General features: G+C 42.8%; 1 protein-coding gene across 4 annotated transcripts in view; it reads right to left on the reverse strand.

Moving 5' to 3' along the window:
- The window catches only part of VAV3 (vav guanine nucleotide exchange factor 3), a 360,450-nt gene that overhangs the window by 177,990 nt on the left and 156,708 nt on the right, over nt 1–25,752 (reverse strand). For 3 of the 4 annotated variants that reach the window (XM_038744665.1, XM_038744663.1, XM_038744666.1), the window contains exons 3-7: nt 17,585–17,643; nt 14,192–14,257; nt 10,637–10,745; nt 1,973–2,065; nt 499–567 (exon numbers count right to left, since the gene is read on the reverse strand). In XM_038744665.1, coding sequence (XP_038600593.1) covers nt 499–567; nt 1,973–2,065; nt 10,637–10,745; nt 14,192–14,257; nt 17,585–17,643 — 396 coding nt within the window. The remainder of the gene's footprint in view (nt 1–498; nt 568–1,972; nt 2,066–10,636; nt 10,746–14,191; nt 14,258–17,584; nt 17,644–25,752) is intronic. The other variant, XM_038744664.1, reaches the window with a different exon arrangement.

The raw sequence follows: 25,752 nt of genomic DNA on the forward strand, positions 1-25,752 counted from the left end.
TAGTCTCTGTGCAGTTAATGAGAGGTTGTGAATTCAGCCTCCCATTCTGAATATTAGCCACAAACACTATTAGGATATCACATATCAATTTATGTTCTGCACTTTGTATAATTTCCTCAAGATAAATGTTCTTATGGAAAAAGATGATTTACTCCTAAACTTTTAGAAAATACAGTTAAATTATCTTGACAGGAGTATCCCTAATCAAGAACCCTGTCCACTCAAATAAAATAAATGCATAGCATTTGAACTGCAAGGCCCAATATTCTGAAGAAACTTTTAGGGTATTTGCAGTTTAGGTCCTTATGGGAAGATCTGGAACATATGTTCATATGCCCATATACTGAAGATAATTTCAAAATATAGCCCAGTAGAGAACAGGGGTTTTTACTGTTTCATATACATCTATTTGCCAATGCTCAAAGAGTTTGTGGATTTCTAAATAAAAGCACATTTACTTGCTTAAAACAAATATTTGTCACAGTTAGATTTACTTACAGGAATGTTGATGAATACTGAATCAAACTCCGTAGCTGACAAAAACCTTTTTAGTGGTGCCATGAAAAACTATAAAGAGATACAGAAGGAAGATTATTTACATTAACTGGTTTTCTCATCCATCTTCAGGAAAAAATAGCAAACTATTTTGCCTGTCAGTGATGAGGGAATAGAGCTAGATAGATGTGTAGGTTGCCCCCAAATTATCCTACATATAAATTAGCAAAGGTAGCAAAGGGAGAAACAAACAGCTAAGCCAACAGTCCTTTTTTATGGTAATTGTTAAGTGCTTACTCTGAGCTAGGCACTGAACTAAGCGCTGGGCTACCCCATGAGGTAGCAGCGTGGCTCAGTGGAAAGAGCACGGGCTTTGGAGTTAGAGGTCATGGGTTCAAGTCCCGGCTCCACCAATTGTCAGCTGTGTGACTTTGGGCAAGTCACTTAACTTCTCTGTGCCTCAGTTACCTCAACTGTAAAATGGGAATTAAGACAGTGAGCCCCCTGTGGGACAACCTGATCACCTTGTAACCTCCCCAGCGCTTAGAACAGTGCTTTGCACATAGTAAGTTCTTAATAAATGCCATTATTATTATCATTACGGGGTAATCAGGCTAGACACAGTCCATGTCCAACATGGGCTCACAGTCATAATTCTGATTTTACAGATGAGGTAAGTGAAGCACAGGAAAGTTAAATGACCTGCCCAAGGTCACACAGCAGACCCTGCTGTGGAGCCGGGACTAGAACCCAGGTCCTTCTGACACCCAGACCTGTGCTCTATCCATTAGGGCACACTGCTTCTCAGTCTTCTCCTGGCCATACACCCCAATGCAAAAGAGTAAGACACAACCAGAGAATATGGGCATAGGGGTCATAGAGTGTGGTTCTAAGCCTTGCTCAGCCCCTTGCCTACTGAAAGGTCTTGGGCAAGTCACTTAACTTACGTGTTCCCCAACTTCCTCATCAATAAAATGGGAATTAAATACTTGTTCTCCCTCTTGCTTATACTGTGAGCCCCATGTGGGAGAGGGATTGTGTCCGAATTGGTTATCTTGTATCTACTCTGGCACTTAGCTCGGTGCTTGGCAACAACTAAGCACTTATTAAATTCCACAAGTGTTATTGTTAGTTTGATTAATTATGCCTCTTGCTGAGCCCTGTCTATTTTAAGATGACTCCACAGACCTTGAGTCCATGTGGACTGTATCCGACCTAATTAACTTGTACCTATCCCAGCACTTAGAACACTGTTTGACACATAGTAAGAGATTAACAAATACCACTAAACAAATGCATTCTCTTAAGGTGAAATTCTCCACTCACTTTTCAAGGTTTGAAATCCATGAGTTGCACTAAGATATTTAGATACAGGAAATGTTCATGCAAAATACTGGCATTTTATGTTAATGTTATGTTATTTGGCATTCAACTGCAAGGTGGAGTTTTACCACCTGAATGAAAGTGATCATCTTACTCTCTCTATTGATTCCAAAGTTTCTGTATATTTTTCTTCTGTCTGTTTGATCTCTGTGAGGCAACAACTTCGGATGTCGTTTTCAGGACATTTCTGCAATTAGAAGCACATGAAATAAAATACATTATTTTTTTAATGCAGTTATGTAATACCAGGATAATGAGCCATAATACTTGTTGCAGGTTTCTCAGAGAGTGACAACTCTAATTTACAATACTTTCCATCCTGAATGCCATCCAAAATGGGAGCTTTAGAGTAGATCTCAAACAGTTTTAAGCCTGGCTCTGCCACTTTGCTGCGTGTTCTTGAGCAAGTCACTTAACTTCTCTGTGCCTCAGTTCATTCATTCAATCGGATTTTTTGAGCACTTTACTGTGCGCAGAGCACTGTACTAAGCGCTTGGAAGAGTACAATACAACTATGAACAGTCACATTCCCAGGCCAAAAAAGAGCTTACAGTCTTGGAGGCAGGGGGGACAGAGATGACTACAAATAAATAAAAGTAAAGATATGTACATATGTGCTGTGGGGCTGGGAGGGGAGAAGAGCAAAGGGAGCAAGTTAGGCTGATGCAGAAGGGAGTGGGAGATGAGGAAAAGTAGGGTTAATCTAGTAACCTATTCAATACCTGTTCTTCCTCCTACTTAGACTGTGAACCCCATGTTGGACCTGATTATCATGTACCTACCCCAGAGCTTAGTACAGTGCTTGAAACATGGTAAGCATGTGATAAATACCACAGATATTATTACTAGAGTTCAAACACACATCAAGGATGATGAAAAGTCAGACAATGAACTGGCAGCTCCTGCATGCAGATTCCCATTCACAGATTCTCCCTTTCCTTGAATTACTTGGGGAGCCTAGAAGTGATGGTTTAAGATGCAATATGATGGCACTCTAGATTGTAAGCTCGTTGTGGGCAGGGAACGTGTCTACCAACTCTGCCATACAGTACTCTCCCTAGCAGATAGTACAGTGCTCTGCAACCAGTAAGCACTCAATAAATGTGACTGACTGATTGTGATGCCTTAAACACAGCTGAAGGGATGCTGAGGAATGCTGTAGAGGGAAAAAACGAGGTGGTGCTCTTTTAGTGGGTATTTAAGCACTTGTTGGGGGTTTCACAGCAACCTCACTTTCTGCAAGAGAAGAGAGGGAAAGACAAGCGCTTTCTACAGTGCTCTGCACATAGTGAGCACTCAATAAATATGATTGAATCAATGAATTTAGCAGGAGAGGGGTTAAGGAGAGGATAGAAACCATGCCGCCACCATTCCATCACTTTCACACTGGTAGCAAAAATCTCTGGTCCTTGGGAGACCCACCCAATGGCCTGGATTGTAGACATTCCCCATCTCCAATAGTAGTCCCATTCTTGGAAAATCCTCCCAAATAATGCGGTATCCATGTTTGCAGTATTTCCCTGGATGTAGACTGCGAGCCCTTTGAAGGATAGGGCCCTTGTCTAATTCCAACCTATGTTCTTTCCCAACACTTAGGACAATTCTCTGCAGACAGTGAGCACTTAATAAATATTATTACTATAACTGGTGGATGGTGAGTCAGAGATAGAAGTTTAGTCACTCCATAAAAATCTTTGAGCTTATGCATCTTTGAACTATGCCTAACCCAGAGGCAGCACTCTTAATTGGGATTTCTGATTTTCACTTATCTATCCCTTTTCTTTTTATCCCCCTCATAGTTTGTCTTTATTCCTCAAATAGATTATGAGATAGAAAAATGCAGCGGATTTTGGGTTTGAGATGTAATTTTGAAAGCCTGAAGGCATTCTAGATATTTTGTTAATACAGTTTATGATCCACAGGGGATAACCTATAGAAAATGGTGTGTGGGTTGTTTAAGAAAAGTTACTACTGAGCCTCATGATGAGAATCTGAAATAAGTGTTGGGCTTTATCTCTTTCTATATGGCAAAAAAGCAGCAAAAAACAACCCGGTGAGGAAGTGGAAAAAGTGGTCCATATTCATTTGGGGAATGCAGGGGAAGCGGCATGGCTCAGTGGAAAGAGGGTGGGCTTGGGAGTTAGAGGTCATGGGTTCGAATCCCACCTCCGCTACTTGTCAGCTGTGTGACCTTGGGCAAGCCACTTAACTTCTCTGTGCCTCAGTTACCTCATCTGTAAAATGGGGATTACGACTGTGAGCCCCAAGTGGGACAACCTGATCACCTCGTATGCCCCCCAGTGCTTAGAACAGTGCTTTGCACATAGTAAGCACTTAACAAATACTACCATTATTATTATGCAGTGTGGCTCAGTGGAAAGAGCACGGGCTTTGGAGTCAGAGGTCATGGGTTCTAATTCCGACTCTGCCACTTGTCAGCTGTGTGACTTTGGGAAAGTCACTTCACTTCTCTGGGCCCCAGTTCCCTCATTTGTAAAATGGAGATTAGGACTGTGAGCTGCCCCATGGGACAACCTGATCACCTTGTTACATCTCCAGTGCTTGCAGCAGTGCTTTGCACATAGTAAGCGCTCAATAAATTCATTCATTCATTCATTCAACCGTTCATCCTCGACTATGCTCTCTCATTCACCCCTCACATCCAAGCCGTCACCAAAATCTGCCGGTCTCAGCTCCGCAACATTGCCAAGATCCACCCTTTCCTCTCCATCCAAACCGCTACCCTGCTCGTTCAAGCTCTCATCCTATCCCATCTGGACTACTGCATCAGCCTCATCTCTGATCTCCATCCTCCTGTCTCTCCCCACTTCAATCTATACTTCACTCTGCTGCCCAGATCATCTTTGTGCAGAAACGCTCTGGGCATGTTACTCCCCATCTCAAAAATCTCCAGTGGCTACCAATCAACCTATGCATCAGGCAAAAACTCCTCACTCTAGGCTTCAAGGTTCTCTATCACCTCGCCCCCTCCTACCTCACCTCCCTTCTTTTCTTCTACAGCCCAGCCTGCACCCTCCACTCCTCTGCCGCTGCTAACCTCCTCACTGTGCCTTGTTCTCACCTATCCCACCGTCAACCCCTGGCCCACGTCTTCCCCCTGGCCTGGAATGTCCTCCCTCCGCACATCTGCCAAGCTAGCTCTCTTCCTCCCTTCAAAGCCCTACTGAGAGCTCACCTCCTCCAGGAGGCCTTCCCAGACTGAGCCCCCTCCTTCCTCTCCCCCTCCCCATCCCCCCAGCCCTACCTCCTTCCCCTCCCCACATCACCCGTATATATGTTTGTACAGATTTATTACTCTATTTTACTTGTACATATTTACTATTCTATTTATTTTATTTTGTTAATATGTTTTGTTTTGTTGTCTGTCTCGCCCTTCTAGACTGTGAGCCCGCTGTTGGGTAAGGACCATCTCTATATGTTGCCAACTTGTACTTCCCAAGTGCTTAGTGCAGTGCTCTGCACACAGTAAGTGCTCAATAAATACGATTGAATGAATGAATGAATGAATTTGGTTGGATGGACCTGAATGACTGATTCTTAGGAAGGCTGAGAAAGCTCACTGGCTTTTCTTCATCTTTCAGGGTAAGCATCCCAAGGATACCTGGGGAATTGAATATAATGCTAAAGCTGCTAAATTATTTTAAAACCCCTGTGGCACTGTATATAGACCCCTGTACAATAGGTTCCTAAAAAGGACTCATAAAAGAATTGTATCTGCATGGATTACTGAAAAATGCCCCAGAGAAACCAACAGGAAAAGAACATCCAGTGAGAATACGAGTGAAATCGAAAGAGATGTGAAATATAATAGAACTGAAATCTCTCCATTATTTCCTGAAGTTGGAATCCTCTGGAAAGTCAATTCTATGCCGCAGAAGATTCTGCTCTAATGTTTAGGGAGTCAGGGATCTGGGTTCTAATCCCAGCTCCATCACTTGTCTGCTGTGTGATTTTGGGCAAGTCACTTAACTTCTCTGAACCTCTGTTTCCTCATCTGTAAAACTGAGATGAAATCTTAATAATAATAATAATAATAATGGCATATATTAAGCACTATGTGCAAAGCACAGTTCTAAGTGCTGGGGGGATACAAGGTGATCAGATTGTCCCAGGGGGGGCTCACAGTCTTCATCCCCATTTTACAGATGAAGTAACTGAGGCACAGAGAAGTGAAGTGACTTGCCCAAAGCCACACAGCTAACACGTGGCGGAGCCAGGATTAGAACCCATGACCTCTAACTCCAAAGCCCGGGCTCTTTCCACTGAGCCACGCTGCTTCCCTGCTACTTAGAATGTGAGCCCTGTGTGGGACAGGTACTGTAGCCAATCTGATTATCGTGTATCTATCCCTGTGCTTAGAACAATGTCTGACACATAGTAAGCACCGAAGTACTATTAATACTATTATTATTAATAGTAATACTAGTGTTTAATGGACTGTAAAACAAAAATCAAATTTATGAACTGAGAATCACATGGAAATGTAATTCAATATTGCTTTCATTTAATTTTGAGAAGAAAAATGCAATAATAATAATAATAATAATAATAATAATAATAATAATGTTGGTATTTGTTGGCACTTACTATGTGCCAAGCACTGTTCTAACTGCTAGGGGAGATACAAGGTAGTCAGGTTGTCCCACGTGGGGCTCATAGTCTTAATCCCCATTTTAGGGATGAGGTAACTGAGGCACAGAGAAGTGAAGTGACTTGCCCAAGGTCACACAGCTGACAAGCAATGGAGCCGGGATTAGAACCCTTGACTTCTGACTCCCAAGCCCGTTCTCTTTCCACTGAGCCACGCTGCTTCTCTAAGTGAGCCCCCAATTTAACAAACAGAATAAAAACATGCTATTGCTGCTCTTCTATAAAGTCATTGCGGCCAGGGACTGCATCTGTTCTCTTATATTTCACATCTCTTTAGATTTCACTCGTATTCTCACTGGATGTTCTTTTCCTGTTGGTTTCTCTGGGGCATTTTTCAGTAATCCATGCAGATACAATTCTTTTATGAGTCCTTTTAGACTGTGAGCCCACTGTTGGGTAGGGACTGTCTCTATATGTTGCCAACTTGTACTTCCCAAGTGCTTAGTCCAGTGCTCTGCACACAGTAAGCGCTCAATAAATACGACTGATGATGATGATGGTATACTGTACTCTCCCAAGTGCTTAGTATAGTGCCCTCCACACAGTAAGCACTCAATAAATACAATTGAATAATTAAGACATGATGGTGCAGTGAGGTTTTTATCTGGATGTCTCAAGTGAAGTTTCCGGCAGCAGCAAGATAGCCCCTTGCCACCCTGATCTATTTATCGCCTAAGTCTAACATTGTTTTCTTTTCCCTCTCTCCACAACATCTCTGATCTAAGAATGTGACCCCATGTTTCTGCACACCATGCTGACCTGTCTTTTGCTGCTGTTTTTCTAGGGTCCATTGCTCCACTATACTCTTTTATACCTTACCTCACTGGGGGCTTCAATTATTCCATTTTTTATGAATTTAAAACACCTGGTGGACCCATTTCAGTACCTCATAGATCAAGCTGCTTGGATATCCTGCTGCCATTCACTTTACCTCACTTGTCCCACGCGGTGCGGACGAGAGGTGACAAGCCGTTACTTCAATACTAAAGGACTGATTATACTACAAAATCATTGTTTATGAGCCATGAGGGCAAGGACTGTGTCTGACCTGGTTACTTTAATTTACATCCCAGTGTTTAGTTCAGGGCTCAGCACATAGTAACCATTTAAATACCACAATTATTATTACTATTATTTTCATTACTGTTAAGTATTGTGTAGGTAACACTGATGAAACTGCTCTCAAAGGAGATTATGGCTTCAGTGGTCAGTCTGTAATTTGTTTGTAGACCTTCAGTTTAGTTTGATTTCTTGCTATGCTATTACCACATTGCTACTCTCTCAAAGAAATATTAGCCTCGTTAATTTTGATTTTTTTCTTTTTGCTTATCTCCGAATCACTAGTCGGAAGGCTTCCTAGGTTATATATTTCAATGATGGTAACTGGCCCTAGGTGTATCCTAGGTGTATAGGGTTTGCTACATATAGGACCTGGCTACTTCAAACTAATCACCGGTTTGCTAGCACTTGCTGATTCTGAGGAGCATTTTTTATGCTATTTGTTAAGTGCTTACTATGTGCAAGGCACTGTACTAAGCACTGGGGTAGGTACAGGCTAATCAGATTGGGCACCGTCCATGTTCCACGGGGGGCTCACAGTCTAAATCCCCATTTTAGAGATGAGGAAACTGAGACACAGAGAAGTGAAGTGACTTGCCCAAGGTCACACAGCAGACATGTGGCAGAGCCAGGATTCGAACCCAGGACCTTCTGACTCCCAGGCATGTGCTCTATTCACGATCTTGCATTCTTGGGGGTGTGTATCCAGGGCCCCATCATCAGAATGGAGAAGCTCTTGGACAAGGGGTTTAAGGTCTTCTGATGATATTCCCAGTACATATGAAACAGAAAGTTGCCCAAGAGATCAGAATAACATTCTCTGTGCCTCAGTTACCTTGTCTGTAAAATAGGGATTAAGACTGTGAACCCCCTGTGGGACAATCTGATAACCTTGTACCCTTCCCAGCACTTAGAACAGTGCTTTTCACATAGTAAGCGCTTAACAAATAGCATTATTATTATTATATTATTATTACATTCCGACACGAGAGTTTGGGTTTAAATTAACTCGGTTTGGGTGTAATTGAGAGGTGAAACTTCTGAGTTTTCCAGCATATTGGGCATTAACTAAGCAATTATTTTCTTATCTTTAACACCTATCCTATGAAATCTATGGAATTCCTTGGGCACCTGCTGAACCTGAACCTGAGACTGCATTGTCTGAGGCGTCGGTCTCGTAAACCGAAGATCACGGGTTCGAACCCCGTCTGTGCCTAACGTGTAAACTGTCTAAATGGGCAAATTTTTAGAGAAGCAGCATGGCTCAGTGGAAAGAGCGCGGGCTTGGTCATGGGTTCGAATCCCACCTCCCCGACATGTCTGCTGTGTGACCTTGGGCAAGTCACTTAACTTCTCTGTGCCTCAGTTCCCTCATCTGTAAAACGGGAATTAAGACTGTGAGCCCCACATGGGACAACCTCATCTCCTTGTATTCCCCCCAGCGCTTGGAACAGTGCTTTGCACATAGTAAGCACTTAATACCAACATTATTATTATTATTATTATTATAGGGCTCAGGTCTGGGAGTCTGAAAGACCTGGGTTCTAATCCAAACTCTGCCACTTGCCTGCTGTGTGACCTTGGGCAGATCACTTCACTGTGCCTCAGTTACCTCATCTGTCAAATGGAGATTAAGACTGTGAGCCCTGTATGGGACCTGGACTTAGTACAAACACTTAGTACAGTGCTCTGCACACAGTAAGCGCTCAGTAAATACAATTGAACGAATCTGGACTATGTCCAATCTACCCCAGTGCTTAGTACAGTGTCTGGCATATACTAAGCACTTCAATATCCAAAAAAATAAGCACAGTCAAATTTATTTTAGCATGAGGCTTGTATTCTTGGAGAACCACGTGTCACAAAAAATTTGTGTTAAAGTGAGTATGTGGGGTCCCATGTCACATGCTGATTCAAAACTAACAGCACATCACATTCTGAACAGGCAGGTGCATGTCACTGGAAAAATGTTCCCTAATTACACAATAGATTTCCATCCAAAACACAGAGTAAAAACATATGATCTACCAAAACTGCCACACCACTGTCACGTTAGAAATAGTATTAAGTGCTTACTTTGTGCACAGCACTGGGAAAGAGTATTCAAGTATACAAGTAGGAAATTAACCATTTTCAGAGGTAAAAAAAATCACTGTCCCGGTGCTTTGTCTTCCATCTAGTGGACTCAACAAGACTGGAATAGGACTCACAAGTGCCGAGCACAGTTACCCTCTCTAAAAGCAGGCCTCAGAGTGAATCTTAGCTGGCTCTCTTCAGTTTAGGGGGCAGGGTTTCTACATCACGGTTATAGTACATGACTCTAGAGTGAATTAGAAAAGCCAGTGGAACTCTTCACTCAAAATCTATTGACATGACGGATATTGTGCTTTAAAGTGCAACAGCAATTTAACTTATTACTCTAGAATTTAAACAAAAGTGAGGCCAGAATCCAATTAATGACAAGAAAAACACATGAGTCCAACAGGATTAGTTCTATACATTCTGAAAATCCTAAACCAGAAGAATTTCAATTATTTAGCTTTTATCACCAAAATGGAAAGAATTTTGCTCAACACCCATTGTCACCAAATACAAATGACAATACATAAGAATTGAAAATAGAAATATTACTGCTATAGAAATTATTTTTTTAATTTTTTACCAACTGAGCAGTTCAGTTTAGAAAGACATGACTTGTTTGATAAGGGGAAGATTAGATCTTGTAGAGCCCATAATTTCATGATTCACTAAACTCATTCTACGCTGTCATTCCAAACAAATATCAATTCAAATGCAATTGCAGATAGCAGGTGCATATAATCACATGATCAGAGGGATTTAAATAAAGTCTGAATCTATTAGTTTGGATCCTCGAGGGCAGTTAAGAGCTCAGCAGTCTGGTGATCTGGTGTGACAAGATTATCTTTAGAGGCATTTATTCTGCTATCAAAAATCACCACAACAATCCAATCACATCAAGCCACCAAAAAGAAGTGGGGTGTGGGGGGGGGGGGGAAACAAGACATACAGATTGATGTACTTCTCCTGCTTTCATTAGGTCTTCATATACTTCTCCACCTTCATCTTCCCCATAAACACAATCGTACAAGTCTTCATCATCTTCTGCACGAGTTTCACTACAATCAAAGGAAAATCATTATAAAAGCTACTTGCCACAAACCTATCTGAAACTTCAATATACAATGATCCCCTTCAGAATGAGTCTGGATTATCGCAAAACATTAAGATAATAAAATAGAGTCACTTAGATTCAAAGAAATATTGCATCTCAACATCACTAACAGTGAAATTATGTACTGTTTCTAAATGCAGGCAGAAAAGGAGATCCCGTAATTTTCATCATCACAACATATACTTAGTAAACCCTCAAAGAGAGAACTTCCTTCTTTAAGAAATTCTTCCTGCTACACTTTAAATCCAGTTCTTCCAGTTCTAGCACCACTAGAGATAGAGACTGACTTGCCCCATTCTCTGCATCCTAAATTCTGTTTCTAATAAGGCTATTTAAGCTTTTCACTCAAGTTATCAGTACACAGAAGCCAAATTCTCCAAATGAATTAAAGCTAATTTGATTTAGATGTTGCTGTAATTTGATTAAGCTATATTAAAGAAAAATTCAAATCCTCAAGGACAGACAGCAACATCCTTCTTAGGCTAAACAAATACCTCCTGTGATGGTCAAGTTTAAAAGGGCACATTCAGTAGAGAAGACGGTCAAAACTAGTGGCCACTATAAGGTTTCCAAATTACCTGTTCACATTATTCATATTCACTCACCTGAGCTAGAGCTGCAAATTAATTACTGTATTTATTATTTCATTTCCAAAACTGCATGAAAGATGCTTCTCTCTCCATTCACATTGTGCTATCCAAAGACATGCCTACCGAGATTCCTTCCAAGACCTTACTTACTTCCCCTCTATCCCGAGATCCCAATCAGTGGCCAACAATACACTTGAAACCATGAGCAGGGATTGCTCCATGTCAACAGGACAGATTTTTCTTGGAACTGGTTCCACTTGGCTTCCACTCAGCCCAACAAACGACATCTAGCCAATCTGAATAAACTCAGAGGTCCGGTGGATGAACAGCTGTTAATCACACAGCTGCAGGCCAATCAATCAGTGGTATTTACTGAGTGCTTACTGTGTAAACAGCACTGTACTAAGCACTTGGGAGACTGTAATACAACAGAGTTGGTAGACACAATCCTTGCCCCAAAGGATCTTACAGTTTAGGGAATCCAATCTGTCTCTTTATCGTTGGTGTCTAAAGAGCCAAACACCTTAATCATATCAAGTCTGAAGGAGCTCATAAGATTTTCAACATGCCACATGTACCCAGATAGCTAGAGACTTTTCTTTTGTTATGGCATTTGGTGGCACTTTGTGTCAAACACTGTTCTTAGCACTGGAGTAGATACAAGTTAATTAGGTGTGACACAGCCCCTGACCCCCATGGGGCTTGCAGCCTGAGTAGAAGGAAAAACAGGAGAACTGAGGTACAGAGAAGGAGGAGCAGCGTGGCTCAGTGGAAAGACCACGGGCTTGGGAGTCAGAGGTCATGGATTCTAATCCCGGCTCCGCAGCTTGTCAGCTGTGTGACTTTGGGCAAGTCACTTAACTTCTCTGGGCCTCAGTTACCACAGCTATAAAATGGGGATTAAGACTGTGAGCCCCACGTGGAACAACCTGATCACCTTGTATCCTCCCCAGTGCTTAGAACAGTGCTTTGCACCTAGTAAGTGCTTAACAAAAGCCATCATTATTATTAAACGATTTGCCCCAGGTCACCCAGCAAGCAATTGGCAGAGTCAATATTAGAATCCAGGTCCTCTGCTCTTTCTACTAGGCTGTGCTGCTTCTTCCATTCCCTCTAAACCCAGAGATTTTCCAAAAACCTACATGGAAGGCTCCTTAATTAAAGCCTTAAATCTGCTTCTAATCTGTCTCGGCAGCTCCTGCACTCTAGAAGCTTGTGCAGTAAGAGAAGAAATTGTCTCAGGACTGAACTCAAGCATGCTTTTCTACGAAAATTACTCTTGTAAATGTGCTCATGGCATAATTCTATTAAAAAAATTTGCCCGCTGGGATTGATACGTTGTCCCAACACTGTGTACGTAAACACCTATTCTACTCCATCATAAGGAAGATGAACTTTTAATTTTAATGAATATCAGAACAGTGAATCACTCCACTCAGCTGGCTCTTATTAAAGAAGCAACTTGAGTTTGCATTTGCAGTTTATTTACCACCATGTTTCCACAGAAAATATAAGCCAGTTTCGTTTTTTTCTGTAAGATGCCTCAATAATAATAATAATAATAATGGCATTTATTAAGCACTTACTATGTGCAAAGCACTGTTCTAAGCGCTGGGGAGGTTACAGGGTGATCAGGTTGTCCCATGAGGAGCTCACAGTCTTAATCCCCATTTTATAGATGAGGTCACTGAGGCACAGAGAAGTTAAGTGACTTGCCCAAAGTCACACAGCTGACAATTGGCAGAGCCGGCATTTGAACCCATGACCCCTGACTCCAAAGCCCGGGCTCTTTCCACTGAGCCACGCTACTTCTCCAAGAGATGCCACCCAAACCGCTACCTTTTTGGTTCAATCTCTCATCCTATCCCAACTGGATTACTACATTGGCCTCCTTTCTGATCTCCCATCCTCCTGTCTCTCCCCGCTTCAGTCTATTCTTCACTCTGCTGCTCAGATTATCTTTGTATGGAAATGCTCTGGGCATGTCACTCCCCTCCTCAAAAATCTCCAGTGGTTGCCTATCAACCTTCTCATGAAGCAAAAACTCACTATCGGCTTCAAGGCTTTCCATCACCTCGCCCACTCCTACCTCACCTCCCTTGTCTCCTTCTATGGCCCAGCCCGCACCCTCCGCTCCTCTGCCGCTAACCTCCTCACTGGGCCTCGTTCTCACCTGTCCCACCGTCGATTCCTGGCCCATGTCCCACCTCTGGCCTGGAATGCCCTCCCTCCACACATCCACCAAACTAGCTCTCTTCCTCCCTTCAAAGCCCTACTGAGAGCTCACCTCCTCCAGGAAGCAGTAGGGTTTTGAAGGGAGAGCTCACCTCCTCCAGGAAGCCTATCCAGACTGAGCCCTTTTCCTCTCCTCCTCCTCCCCTCCTCATCGCCCCCCTGCCTTATCCCCTTCCCCTCCCCATAGCACTTGTATATATTTGTACATATTTATTTTATTAATGATGTGTACATAGCTTATAATTCTATTTATTCTGATGGTATTGACACCGGTCTACTTGTTTCGTTTTGTTGTCTGTCTCCCCCTTCTAGACTGTGAGCCCACTGTTGGGTAGGGCCCATCTCTATATGTTGCCGACTTGTACTTGCCAAGTGCTTAGCACAGTGCTCTGTACACAGTAAGCGCTCAATAAATATGATAATGAATGAAAGAGAAAACACTTTGGAAAAACTATCCTGTCTAACTCAAAATCTTGCTTGATCACATATGGATTTTCATCTCTGAAAGTGGAGTAAAGCAATACACAGCAAATTCTAAAAATACTTCTGGAGATTTTCAACATACTCTATCAAGTCAGGAAGGCCTTTGTAAATGTCTTCATCGTTAACACTCTCTTCAGTAGGGAATGGCCTGTGGGGAGAGAAACACAAACCAATCAGTAACATGAAAAAGCATGACTTCCTCCGTGTATATCCTTCATATATTAGTGCTAAACGTTTCTTTTTTTTTCTTAAATGGCATTTTTTAAGCACTTACTATGTGTCAGGCACTGTTCTAAAAGCTGGGGTAGAGTCAAAGTAATCAGGTTGGACATAGTCCATGTCCCACATGGGGGTCACAGTCTTAATCCCTATTTTACAGATGAGGTAACTGAGGCACAGGGAAGTGAAGTGACTTGCCCAAGATCAAACAGCCAACGAGTGGCGGAATTGGGATTAGAACCCAGGTCCATCTGATTCCAAGGCCCTATGCTCTCTCTATTAGGTCAAGCTCCTCTCACACCCACCCTCACCATTTAGCTACTGATGCATAAATAGAGCACTAACCTGGCATGAGTCTATCCATTCCCCAAATATGCCCATCCTACTGGATGGAGCGAGTCTGAGACTAGCAGTGACTCCCTTGTACCACTGTTCATAAAAACTAGCTCTCAATCCTGCCTTCAGCCAATTTAACAGAATGCTCACAATGCTCTGTGTGGTTTTTTCTGACCCAAGCAATAGAGTTGGAGAAACATGCTTGGTCTAGTGCATAAAGCACAGGATTGGGAGTCAGAAGGCTCTGGGTTCTCATCCCAGCTCTGTCGCCCTGTCTCACAAGCCCATAATCTCTTTCATTCAACCTGCATATTTAATATCACCAAATCCTGTCGGTTCTACCTTTACAACATCACTAAACTCCAACCTTTTTTCTCCATCCAAACTACTACTATGCTGATCCAAGCAGGTACCATATCTTGCCTTAATTACTGCACCAACACACTTGCTGACTTCCCTGCTTCTTAACCCTTCCCACTTCAAACCACACTTCACTCTGCTGCCTGGATTATTTGAAAAAAAAAAACCCAAAAAACATTTAGTCCAGTTCTCCCCATTTCTCAACAACCTCCAGAGGTTGCCCATCCTCCTCCACATCTAACAGAAACTCCCCACCCTCAGCTTTAGGGCAGTTGATCAGCTCATAATAATAATAATAATTATGATATCTGTTAAGCATTTTCTATGAGATGCAGCATGGCATAGTGGATACAGCGCGGGACTGGGAGTCAGAAGGTCATGGGTTCTAATCCTGACTCTGCCACTTGTCTGCTGTGTGACCTTGGGAAAGTCACTTAACTTCTCTGTGCCTTAGTTATCTCACCTGTAAAATGGGGATTGAGACTGCCCACATGGGACCGGGACTATGTCTAACCTGATTTGCTTGCATCCACCAAGTGCTTGGCACAGAGTAAGCGCTTAACAAATACCACAATTATTATAATTATTACTATGTGCCAGACACTGACCTAACTGCTGGGTGCTGTATTAAGCTCACCCCCTCCTAACTTACCTCGCTGATTTCTTATTATGATGATAATGATGATGATGATGGCATTTGTTAAGCATTTACTATGCACAAAGCACTGTCCTAAGCACTGGGGAGGATACAAGGTGATCAGGTTGTCCCACGTGGGACAGTCTCAATCCCATTTTACAGATGAGGTAACTGAGACACAGAGAAGTGAAGTAACTTACCCAAAGTCACACAGCTGACAATTGGCAGAGCCGGGATTTGAACCCACAACCTCTGACTCCCAAGCCCATGCTCTTTCCACTGAGTCACGCTGCTTTTCACAAGGTAATCAGGTTGTCCCACAGGAGGACCACAGTCTTCATCCCCATTTTATAGATGAGGGAACTGAGGCACAGAGAAGTGAAGTGACTTGCCCAAAGTCACACAGCTGACAATTGGCGGAGCGGGATTTGAACCCATGGCCTCTGACTCCAAAGCCCGGGCTCTTTCCATTAAGCCACACTGCTTCTACTACCACTCAGTGTAAAAACTTTGCTCCTCAGATGCCAATCTACTTACGGTGCCTTCATCTCAACTATTTCACCACTGATCACTTGTCCCCATCCTACCCGTCTGACCTGAAACTTTCTAACCCTTCATGTCCAAAAGACCATCAGCCTTCCCACCAATAAAACCCTACTAAAATCATATATCCTCCAAAAGGCCTTCCCCGCTTAAACTTCATCTCTCCTACTCCTTCTCCCTTCTACACTGCCCTTGCACTTGAATTTGCACTTTCACCCCACCCCCAGGCCCACAGCACTTATGCTCTTAACCATAATTTACTTTAACCTGTCTTCACCTTTAGCCTGAAAGCTCAATGTGGGCAGGGAATGTGTCTACCAACTCTTTTGTACTGTATGCTCCCAAGTGCTTAGTACAGTGCTCTGTACCCAGTACACACACAATCAGTACAACTGACTGACCGTTTGATTTTTCTAAAAGAGCACTTGCAGCTTCCAGTGATGCTTAAATTACACCTGTGAAGCAATATATGTTCCAGGAGTTTGTGGCTGATTAATGTTAATAAACAGACTCAACAAGGGACATCAGAAAAAAATGGTATTCTCATCATCATCAATCGTATTTATTGAGCGCTTATTATGTGCAGGGCACTGTACTAAGCGCTTGGGAAATACAAATCGGCAACATATAGAGACAGTCCCTACCCAACAGTGGGCTCACAGTCTAACATTCTGAAAATGTTTCCAAAAGTTCCTGTATTTTTGAAGCCTTGTGCCAAAGGAAGCAGCATGGCCTGTTGGAAAGATCATGGGCTGGGAGGTCAGAGGACCTGGGTTCTAATTCCGGCTCCGACACATATTTTTTTTTCTGGTATTTGTTAAGTGCTTACTATGCGTCAGGTACTAATCTAAGCTCTGGGGTGGATACAAGTTAATCATGTCAGACATAGTCCCTGTCTCACATGGGGCTCACAGTTTAAGTAGGAGGGAGAACACACATTAAATTCCCATTTTGCAGTTGAGGAAACTGAGGCACAGAAAAGTAAAGTGACTTGTCCACTTGTCTGGTGTGTAACCTTGGACAAATCTCGTCACCTTCTCTGTGCCTCAGTTCCTTCACCAGCAAAATAGGGATTCAATACCTGTTCCCCTGCCTAACTTAGTCTATGAGCCCCATGTGGGACCTGATTATCCTGTATCAGGGAATATAGTAATCATTTAAATATCACAATTATTATGCTTATTATTTTTACTACTATGGCAACGTAAACCCTGTAAAATCTCTTTTGATTATTTCTCTTCCTAGGTGCTCATGGTTTGCTTAAAGTAACAGTGCTGGTAGGAGTAATAAAAATGAATTCTAACTGAATGCTAACCTGGTTAACTGAAATAACATACAGTCGTTCTGACTTCTGCAGGTTCAGCTCAGTGATCATCTTACCTGATTCCTGAGGCTAAGGCAATAGGTGTGCGTGAAAGTCTTGACAGTGTTTCTATGACCTGGTGGAGAAAGAGAAAATATTTAATTAACTGTGGATTTCAGAAAACCAGAGTGGGTTCATGAGACCAGTTTTCCTGTCTGGATTTGATGTAACTTGGTGAGAACGGAATAGCATTTAACAGGAACAGTACTGTATGTACTGTTATGTAAGAGAAGCAGCGTGGCTCAGTGGAAAGAGCCCGGGCTTTGGAGTCAGAGGTCATGGGTTCAAATCCCGGCTCCACCACTTGTCAGCTGTGTGACTTTGGGCAAGTCACTTCACTTCTCTGGGCCTCAGTTCCCTCATCTGTAAAATGGGGATGAAGACTGTGAGCCCCCCGTGGGACAACCTGATCACCTTGTAATCAATCAATCAATCAATCGTATTTATTGAGCGCTTACTATGTGCAGAGCACTGTACTAAGCGCTTGGGAAGTACAAATTGGCATCACATAGAGACAGTCCCTACCCAACAGTGGGCTCACAGTCTAAAAGGGGGAGACAGAGAACAGAACCAAACATACCAACAAAATAAAATAAGTAGGATAGAAATGTACAAGTAAAATAAATAAATAAATAAATAAATAGAGTAATAAATATGTACAACCATATATACATATATACAGGTGCTGTGGGGAAGGGAAGGAGGTAAGACGGGGGGATGGAGAGGGGGACGAGGGGAGAGGAAAGAAGGGGCTCAGTCTGGGAAGGCCTCCTGGAGGAGGTGAGCTCTCAGCAGGGCCTTGAAGGGAGGAAGAGAGCTAGCTTGGCGGATGGGCAGAGGGAGGGCATTCCAGGCCCGGGGGATGACGTGGGCCGGGGGTCGATGGCGGGACAGGCGAGAGCGAGGTACAGTGAGGAGATTAGTGGTGGAGGAGCGGAGGGTGCGGGCTGGGCAGTAGAAGGAGAGAAGGGAGGTGAGGTAGGAGGGGGCGAGGTGATGGACAGCCTTGAAGCCCAGGGTGAGGAGTTTCTGCCTGATGCGCAGATTGATCGGTAGCCATTGGAGGTTTTTGAGGAGGGGAGTAATATGTCCAGAGCGTTTCTGGACAAAGATAATCCGGGCCGCAGCATGAAGTATGGATTGAAGTGGAGAGAGACACGAGGATGGGAGATCAGAGAGAAGGCTAGTGCAGTAGTCCAGACGGGATAGGATGAGAGCTTGAATTAGCAGGGTAGCGGTTTGGATGGAGAGGAAAGGGCGGATCTTGGCAATGTTGCGGAGCTGAGACCGGCAGGTTTTGGTGACGGCTTGGATGTGAGGGGTGAATGAGAGAGCGGAGTCGAGGATGACACCAAGGTTGCGGGCTTGTGAGACGGGAAGGATGGTAGTGCCGTCAACAGAGATGGGAAAGTCAGGGAGAGGACAAGGTTTGGGAGGGAAGACAAGGAGCTCAGTCTTCGACATGTTGAGCTTTAGGTGGCGGGAGGACATCCAGATGGAGATGTCCTGAAGGCAGGAGGAGATGCGAGCCTGGAGGGAGGGGGAGAGAGCAGGGGCAGAGATGTAGATCTGGGTGTCATCAGCGTAGAGATGATAGTTGAAGCCGTGGGAGCGAATGAGGTCACCAAGGGAGTGAGTGTAGATTGAGAACAGAAGGGGACCAAGCACTGAACCTTGGGGAACCCCCACAGTAAGAGGATGGGAGGGGGAGGAGGAGCCTGCAAAAGAGACTGAGAAAGAACGACCGGAGAGATAAGAGGAGAACCAGGAGAGGACGGAGTCAGTGAAGCCAAGGTCAGATAACGTGTTGAGGAGAAGGGGGTGGTCCACAGTGTCAAAGGCAGCTGAGAGGTCGAGGAGGATTAGGACAGAGTAGGAGCCGTTGGATTTGGCAAGCAGGAGGTCATTGGTGACCTTTGAGAGCGCAGTTTCCGTGGAATGAAGGGGACGGAAGCCAGACTGGAGGGGGTCGAGGAGAGAGTTGGTGTTGAGGAATTCTAGGCAGCGCGTGTAGACAACTCATTCAAGGAGTTTGGAAAGGAATGGTAGGAGGGATATGGGACGATAACTAGAAGGTGAGGTGGGGTCAAGAGAGGGTTTTTTTAGGATGGGAGAGACATGGGCATGTTTGAAGGCAGAGGGGAAGGAACCAGTGGAGAGTGAGCGGTTGAAGATGGAAGTTAAGGAGGGGAGAAGGGATGGAGCGAGAGATTTCATAAGATGAGAGGGAATGGGGTCAGAAGCACAGGTGGCCGGAGTAGCACTTGAGAGGAGGGAGGAGAGTTCCTCTGAGGATACCGCTGGGAAGGATGGGAGAGTAGCAGAGAGTGTTGAGAGCCGGGGGGTTGGAGAAAGGGGGGAAGAGACTTTGGGGAGGTCGGACCTGAGACATATAGAGACATATAGAGACAGTCCCTACCCAACAGTTCTGATGACTTGACGCCTGTCCACATGTTTTGTTTTGTTGTCTGACTCCTCTTTCTAGACTCTAAGCCAATTGTTGGGTAGGGACCATCTCTATATGTTGCCAACTTGTACTTCCCAAGCGCTTAGTACAGTGCTCTGCACACCGTAAGTGCTCAATAAATATGACTGAATGAAAAAGTAAAGTAGGAGTGAATGAGTTCCGCTAGGGAGTGGAGGTAGGAGGAGAATAGGAGGGGATAACAAGATAGACTGCCTCTGGACAACTACAAAATAAACATGAGGAATGGTGTCCCAATGGTCCCTCTTTTTTTCTTATGGTATTTGTTAACCACTTCCTATGTGCAAGCATTGTATACTAAGCATTGGGATAGGTACGGGAAAATCAGGTAGGCCACAGTCCAAGTCCCACATGGGGCTCGCAATCTACATCCCCATTTAAAATATGCAGTAACTGAGGCTCAGAGAATTAAAGTGACCTGCCCAAGGGCTGACATGTGCTCAGCAAAAGCATGAAATGGTCACCTCCTTGTCATCCATCATTGATTACTTACCCGTGAATCTAAGCATCTCTATAGCTTTGCCATATATTGTGAACTTTGACCAGTTCAATGCTCCCTTATAAAACACATTTATGAATCTATCACTCAGGAACTTATCTAGTAATATTGAACCTACTAATATTTTACATCTAGTCAACTGGCAAGTTTAGTTAATTTCATGTATTCCTCTTTCCATCCACTTTGTATAATTGTATAATTGTTCTTGCCTATTAAAATGATTACTTACATAAAACACAAATACTCAGTGTCTAAAACTCTTTGAAGATATTGGCTGATGCACATTCAAAATTAGGAAAGTTTTTAATAAAAAATTCCAAGGGGCTTTTCGATTTTACATGAGTTGTAAATACTTCTTAATTTCTGAATATACGAATCAGATACTTGGCTTTAAAATTCATTTTGTAATGAGACTCATGAGCCAGAAGACAAGTAGGAGGGGCTATGGCCCAATTCTGCATTTCATAATCAATTTTATTTATTGAGCACTTACTGTGTGTATTCAGTTCTAAGCAGTTGGGAGAGTACAATACAAGAATTTGTAGACACATTTTTAGACTGTGAGCCCACTGTTGAGTAGGGACTGTCTCTATATGTTGCCAACTTGTACTTCCCAAGCGCTTAGTACAGTGCTCTGTACACAGTAAGTGCTTAATAAATACGATTGATTGATTGATTGATTGCCCATGAGGAGTTTACATACATCCACAATCCCTGCCTACAGTCTATCCAGAATCAACAGCAACAATGCTCTTACCACTGATAATGTAATTTTCTGTGAAAAATGATGTTGAGGCCCCCGTAAATCGGAATTATCCCTTTCCCCCCATAAAAACAATTGCAGCAGCACATGTAATGAAAATATCCAGCAGAGGGAACCATATGACAGAGTATCATTTTGCTTATCTAGTCAAGTGCTGGCAGGGAGTTAAATATACCTGAAGCTGAATTCATACTTCTTCCCCATAAAAATGCATTTTATAAGAAAGAAAATTGTCATAAAAGAACGAAACATATAAAAGCTCAACCTTTCTTTGGTTTCAGAGAAGCAGCGTGGCTCAGTGGAAAGAGCCCGGGCTTTGGAGTTGGTGGTCATGGGTTCAAATCCCACTCCGCAACTTGTCTGCTGTGTGACTTTGGGTAAGTCACTTAACTTCTCTGTGCCTCAGTTACCTCATCTGTAAAATGGGGATTAAGACTGTGGGCCCCCCGTGGGTCAACCTGATCACCTCGTAACCTCCCCAGTGCTTAGAACAGTGCTTTGCACATAGTAAGAACTTAATAAATGCCATCATTATTATTATTATTAAGAGCACAGGGGTTGGGAGTCAGAGGACATGAGTCTAATTCTGCTCTGCCACTTGTCTGCTGTGTGACCTTGGACAAGCCACTTAACTTCTGCTGTGCCTCAGTTACCTCATCTGTAAAATGGGGATTAAGACTGCGAGCCTCACATGGGGCAAACTGATTACCTTATATCTATCCCAGCGCTTAGAACAGTGCTTTGCACATAGTAAGCGCTTAACAAATGCCATCATTATTATTATTAGAACAGTGTTTGGCACATAGGTACTTAACAAATACCATTATTATTATTATTATTATTATTATTATTATTATCATCACCATCATTCTATGGACCTTGTTTCTCAAAATATAGCATTTTGAATTATCCAGTTTCACTACTCACAAATAATCCAGTCTCAAAGAATATTAATTAATTTTCTTAACAATGAGTATTGTTTGGTCCATATTTATTATTCGAGAAGTCAAGTCTGAATAAAACCTAGTCCCAAAATAATACTGACTCCTCAAATCCCAGAAAAATCAAAGTACAAATTACATTTTCTCTTTTGGATGGATACGAATATAAGTAAATCAGTATTTATAAAAGAAAAAAAAACTCTGATACTCCAGTATTCTTAAAAATAATACTGAATAAAATGAATCAAATAGGAAATTTCTAATTTCTAGTCAGAAAAAATCCAATATTAAAACAAATGAAAGTGTGGAATACTAAATATTTGATTAAAAATGGAGATTAACAGCGAAGGTTACAACGATACCAGGCTTCGGCTAAATGACTAACAACACGGATAATGCTGACAAGTTAGACAATTGAAGCAAAGATTTAAAATGAATGACAATGCCTGGATTTATTTTGGGAGGAAGGGTTCTCTCTGAAAAATGTAATCAATAGCAAGGAGAAACTAAGAGAAACAGAAAAGGCAGATACATCAAATTAGCTTTTCCTCTGCCTGGCCGGCCTTAAGATTTTAATCGGTACATATTACAGTATTAGGTACTTCATAAATTGACAATCTAAAAATTACTGCAGCTCCCTTATTGCCAGAACTTGAAAACGTATGGTTACGAGAACGTGTGGAAAGCTTCATGACAGTGTGACTGACAAAATCCACCTGTATCTTTCCGGAGCCGATGTTACAATAATAATAATGATGGTATTTGTTAAGCGCTTACTATGTGTGAAGCACTGTTCTAAGCACTGGGGGGGGGGTAATATAAGGTGATCAGGTTGTCCCACGTGGGGCTCCCAGTCTTTATCCCCATTTGACAGATGAGGTAACTGAGTCAGAGAGAAGTTAAGTGACTTGCCCAAAGTCACCCAGCTGACAAGTGGTGAGCCAGGATTAGAACGCACAACCTCTGACTCCCAAACCCAGGCTCTTTCCACTAAGCCAAGCTGCTTCTCTATGTTATCGGGCCAGCTAATGATACCATCCAATAGGGGTGATATGACACAACTCAGTGAATATCTCACAATCAGAGGTGTCGTTTTTGAAAATGACACTTCCAATCGTGAGAGATCCTATCTATGCGTGCCAGTCCGGCTGAAGAGGTTGAAGCACAAGTAACAATCTATTCCACACTGTGAGTAATTTAAGATGGTGACTTGCCGCTCTGCCATGTTGCCACTTGCAGGTCTGTTGATGTTCTTGAGGATGCCTCTTGGTAAATCCAATCTTCCCAAAAGCACATATCAGAGATAGTGACTCCTCCTTCTCCCTCCATTCCCCAACATCTTTAAATGCTCACATTCCATCTGGCTAAATTTTGCCACATCTGTCTACACAACATTTCCTGCCGGATCTATCTGTTCTTCTCCACCCAAACTGCTACCACACTAGTCCAAGGTCTTGTCACACCATAACAAATCTGTTATTTAAGCCTCCTCCCCAGTGTCCCTGACTTCAGTTTCTCTGCACTGCTAATCTAATGTATCGTAATCTAATATATATATATATATATATAGATATAGATATAGATATAGATATCTTTAAATCATTTATTATGAATTATTTACTCATAATGCAGCATGGCATATTAGATAGAGCATGGGCCTGGGAATCAGAAGGTCATGCATGGGTCCTAATCCCAGCTTCACTACTCGTCTGCTGTGTGACCTTGGACAAGTCACTTCACTGTGCCTCAGTTAGTTTATCTCTAAAATGGAGATTGAGACCGTGAGCCCCATGTAGGACAGGGACTGTGTCCAACCCGATTTGCTTGTAACTACCCCAATCAATCAATCATATTTATTGAGCGCTTTCTGTATGCAGAGCACTGTACTAAGCACATGGGAAGTACAAGTTGGCAACATATAGAGACGGTCCCTACACAACAGTGGGCTCACAGTCTAGTACAGTGCCTGGTACAGAGTAAGTGCTTAAATTCCACAATATTACTTTCTGTCTCCTCCTCTAGACTGTAAAGGCAGGGTACATGTCTGCTAATTCTGTTGTATTGCACTCTCCCAAGCACTTAGAACAGTGCTCTGCACATAGTAAACACTCAATAAATACCACTGAATGATTGATTGATTAATCTATTCTACAAGACACTGCATAGTCCATCTTTTTAAAGTGTTGTTTAACATGAATCTTCCCTCCTCAAAATCCTCCAATGACTTCCTATTTCTTGTCTAGTCAAGCTGCAACTCTGAGATTGGCTTTAAGGCTCTCCACAAACTCTCCCCATCAAAACATACCAGCTCACTCTCTTCTGTCTCACTCTTCACTCTTCCATTGTTCATTCTGAAGGTCTCTCTCCCCCTCCAAATAATAATAATAATAGTAATAATAATGGCATTTGTTAAGCACTTACTATGTGCCAAGCACTGTTCTAAGCGCTGGGTAGATACAAGGTAATCAGGTTGTCCCACATGGGGCTCACAGTCTTAATCCTCATTTTACAGATGAGGTAACTGAGGCACAGAGAAGTCAAGTGACTTGTCCAAAATCACACAGCTGATCAGTGGCGGAGCCGGGATTAGAACCCGTGACCTCTGACTCCCAACTCTGTGCTCTTTCCACTATGCCACGCTACTTCTCTTATCCAACAGACCACAGCACTACCAATGTTCAAAGCTCTCCTAAAATTCCAACTCCCCCAACAAACTTTCTCCAATTAACTCCAATTCCCCTTTGTTGGGTAGGGATTGTCTCTATTTGCTTCCGAATAGTACTTTCCAAGTGCTTAGTAAAGTGTTCTCCAAACAGTAAGCGCTCAATAAGTACGACTGAACTTTCATCATCCCAAGTCATTCATTCATTCAATCGTATTTATTGAGCCCTTACTGTGTGCAGAGCACTGTACTAAGCACTTGGGAAGTACAAATCGGCAACATATAGAGATGGTCCCTACCCAACAACAGGTTCATAGTCTAGAACCCAAGTCACCGCACTTCAATATTTAAATCTTTCCCCAGCACTTGCGAGTATAAACATAATCAATTGTTCAGTGAAGTATTTTTCTTTTGGGAAATACTTTATGTCTGCTGCAGTAGAGTTTAAGCTCCTTTTGGACAGAGAAAGTATCTCAATCCTCTGTAGTACAGTATTAGCTCAGTGCTGAACAGAGAGTTCTTGACGCTGAACAGCCCAAGTCTCACAGCCATAATGAAGGCTGTATCTCTATCTGCATCTATAGACCCATAATTTGGTTTGAGCCCAGAAACAATAACAATAATAACAATAATAATAATATTTTAAGCACCTATTACATGCCAGGCACTGTACCAAGTGCTGGGGTATATGGACAATCTCCAGGCTCTATAAATCTTCCTGAGGACATGCTGCTTTCCCCATTTCGATTTTCTCCTTTGTCTCAGTGCGTAGGTGGATAATGCAATGCCTAAAATGCAATATTTGGTGGTAACATTAGGTTCTGTCTTGCCAATT

Source organism: Tachyglossus aculeatus, chromosome 4 (assembly GCF_015852505.1).
Source record: "Tachyglossus aculeatus isolate mTacAcu1 chromosome 4, mTacAcu1.pri, whole genome shotgun sequence".
Lineage (NCBI taxonomy): Eukaryota > Metazoa > Chordata > Mammalia > Monotremata > Tachyglossidae > Tachyglossus > Tachyglossus aculeatus.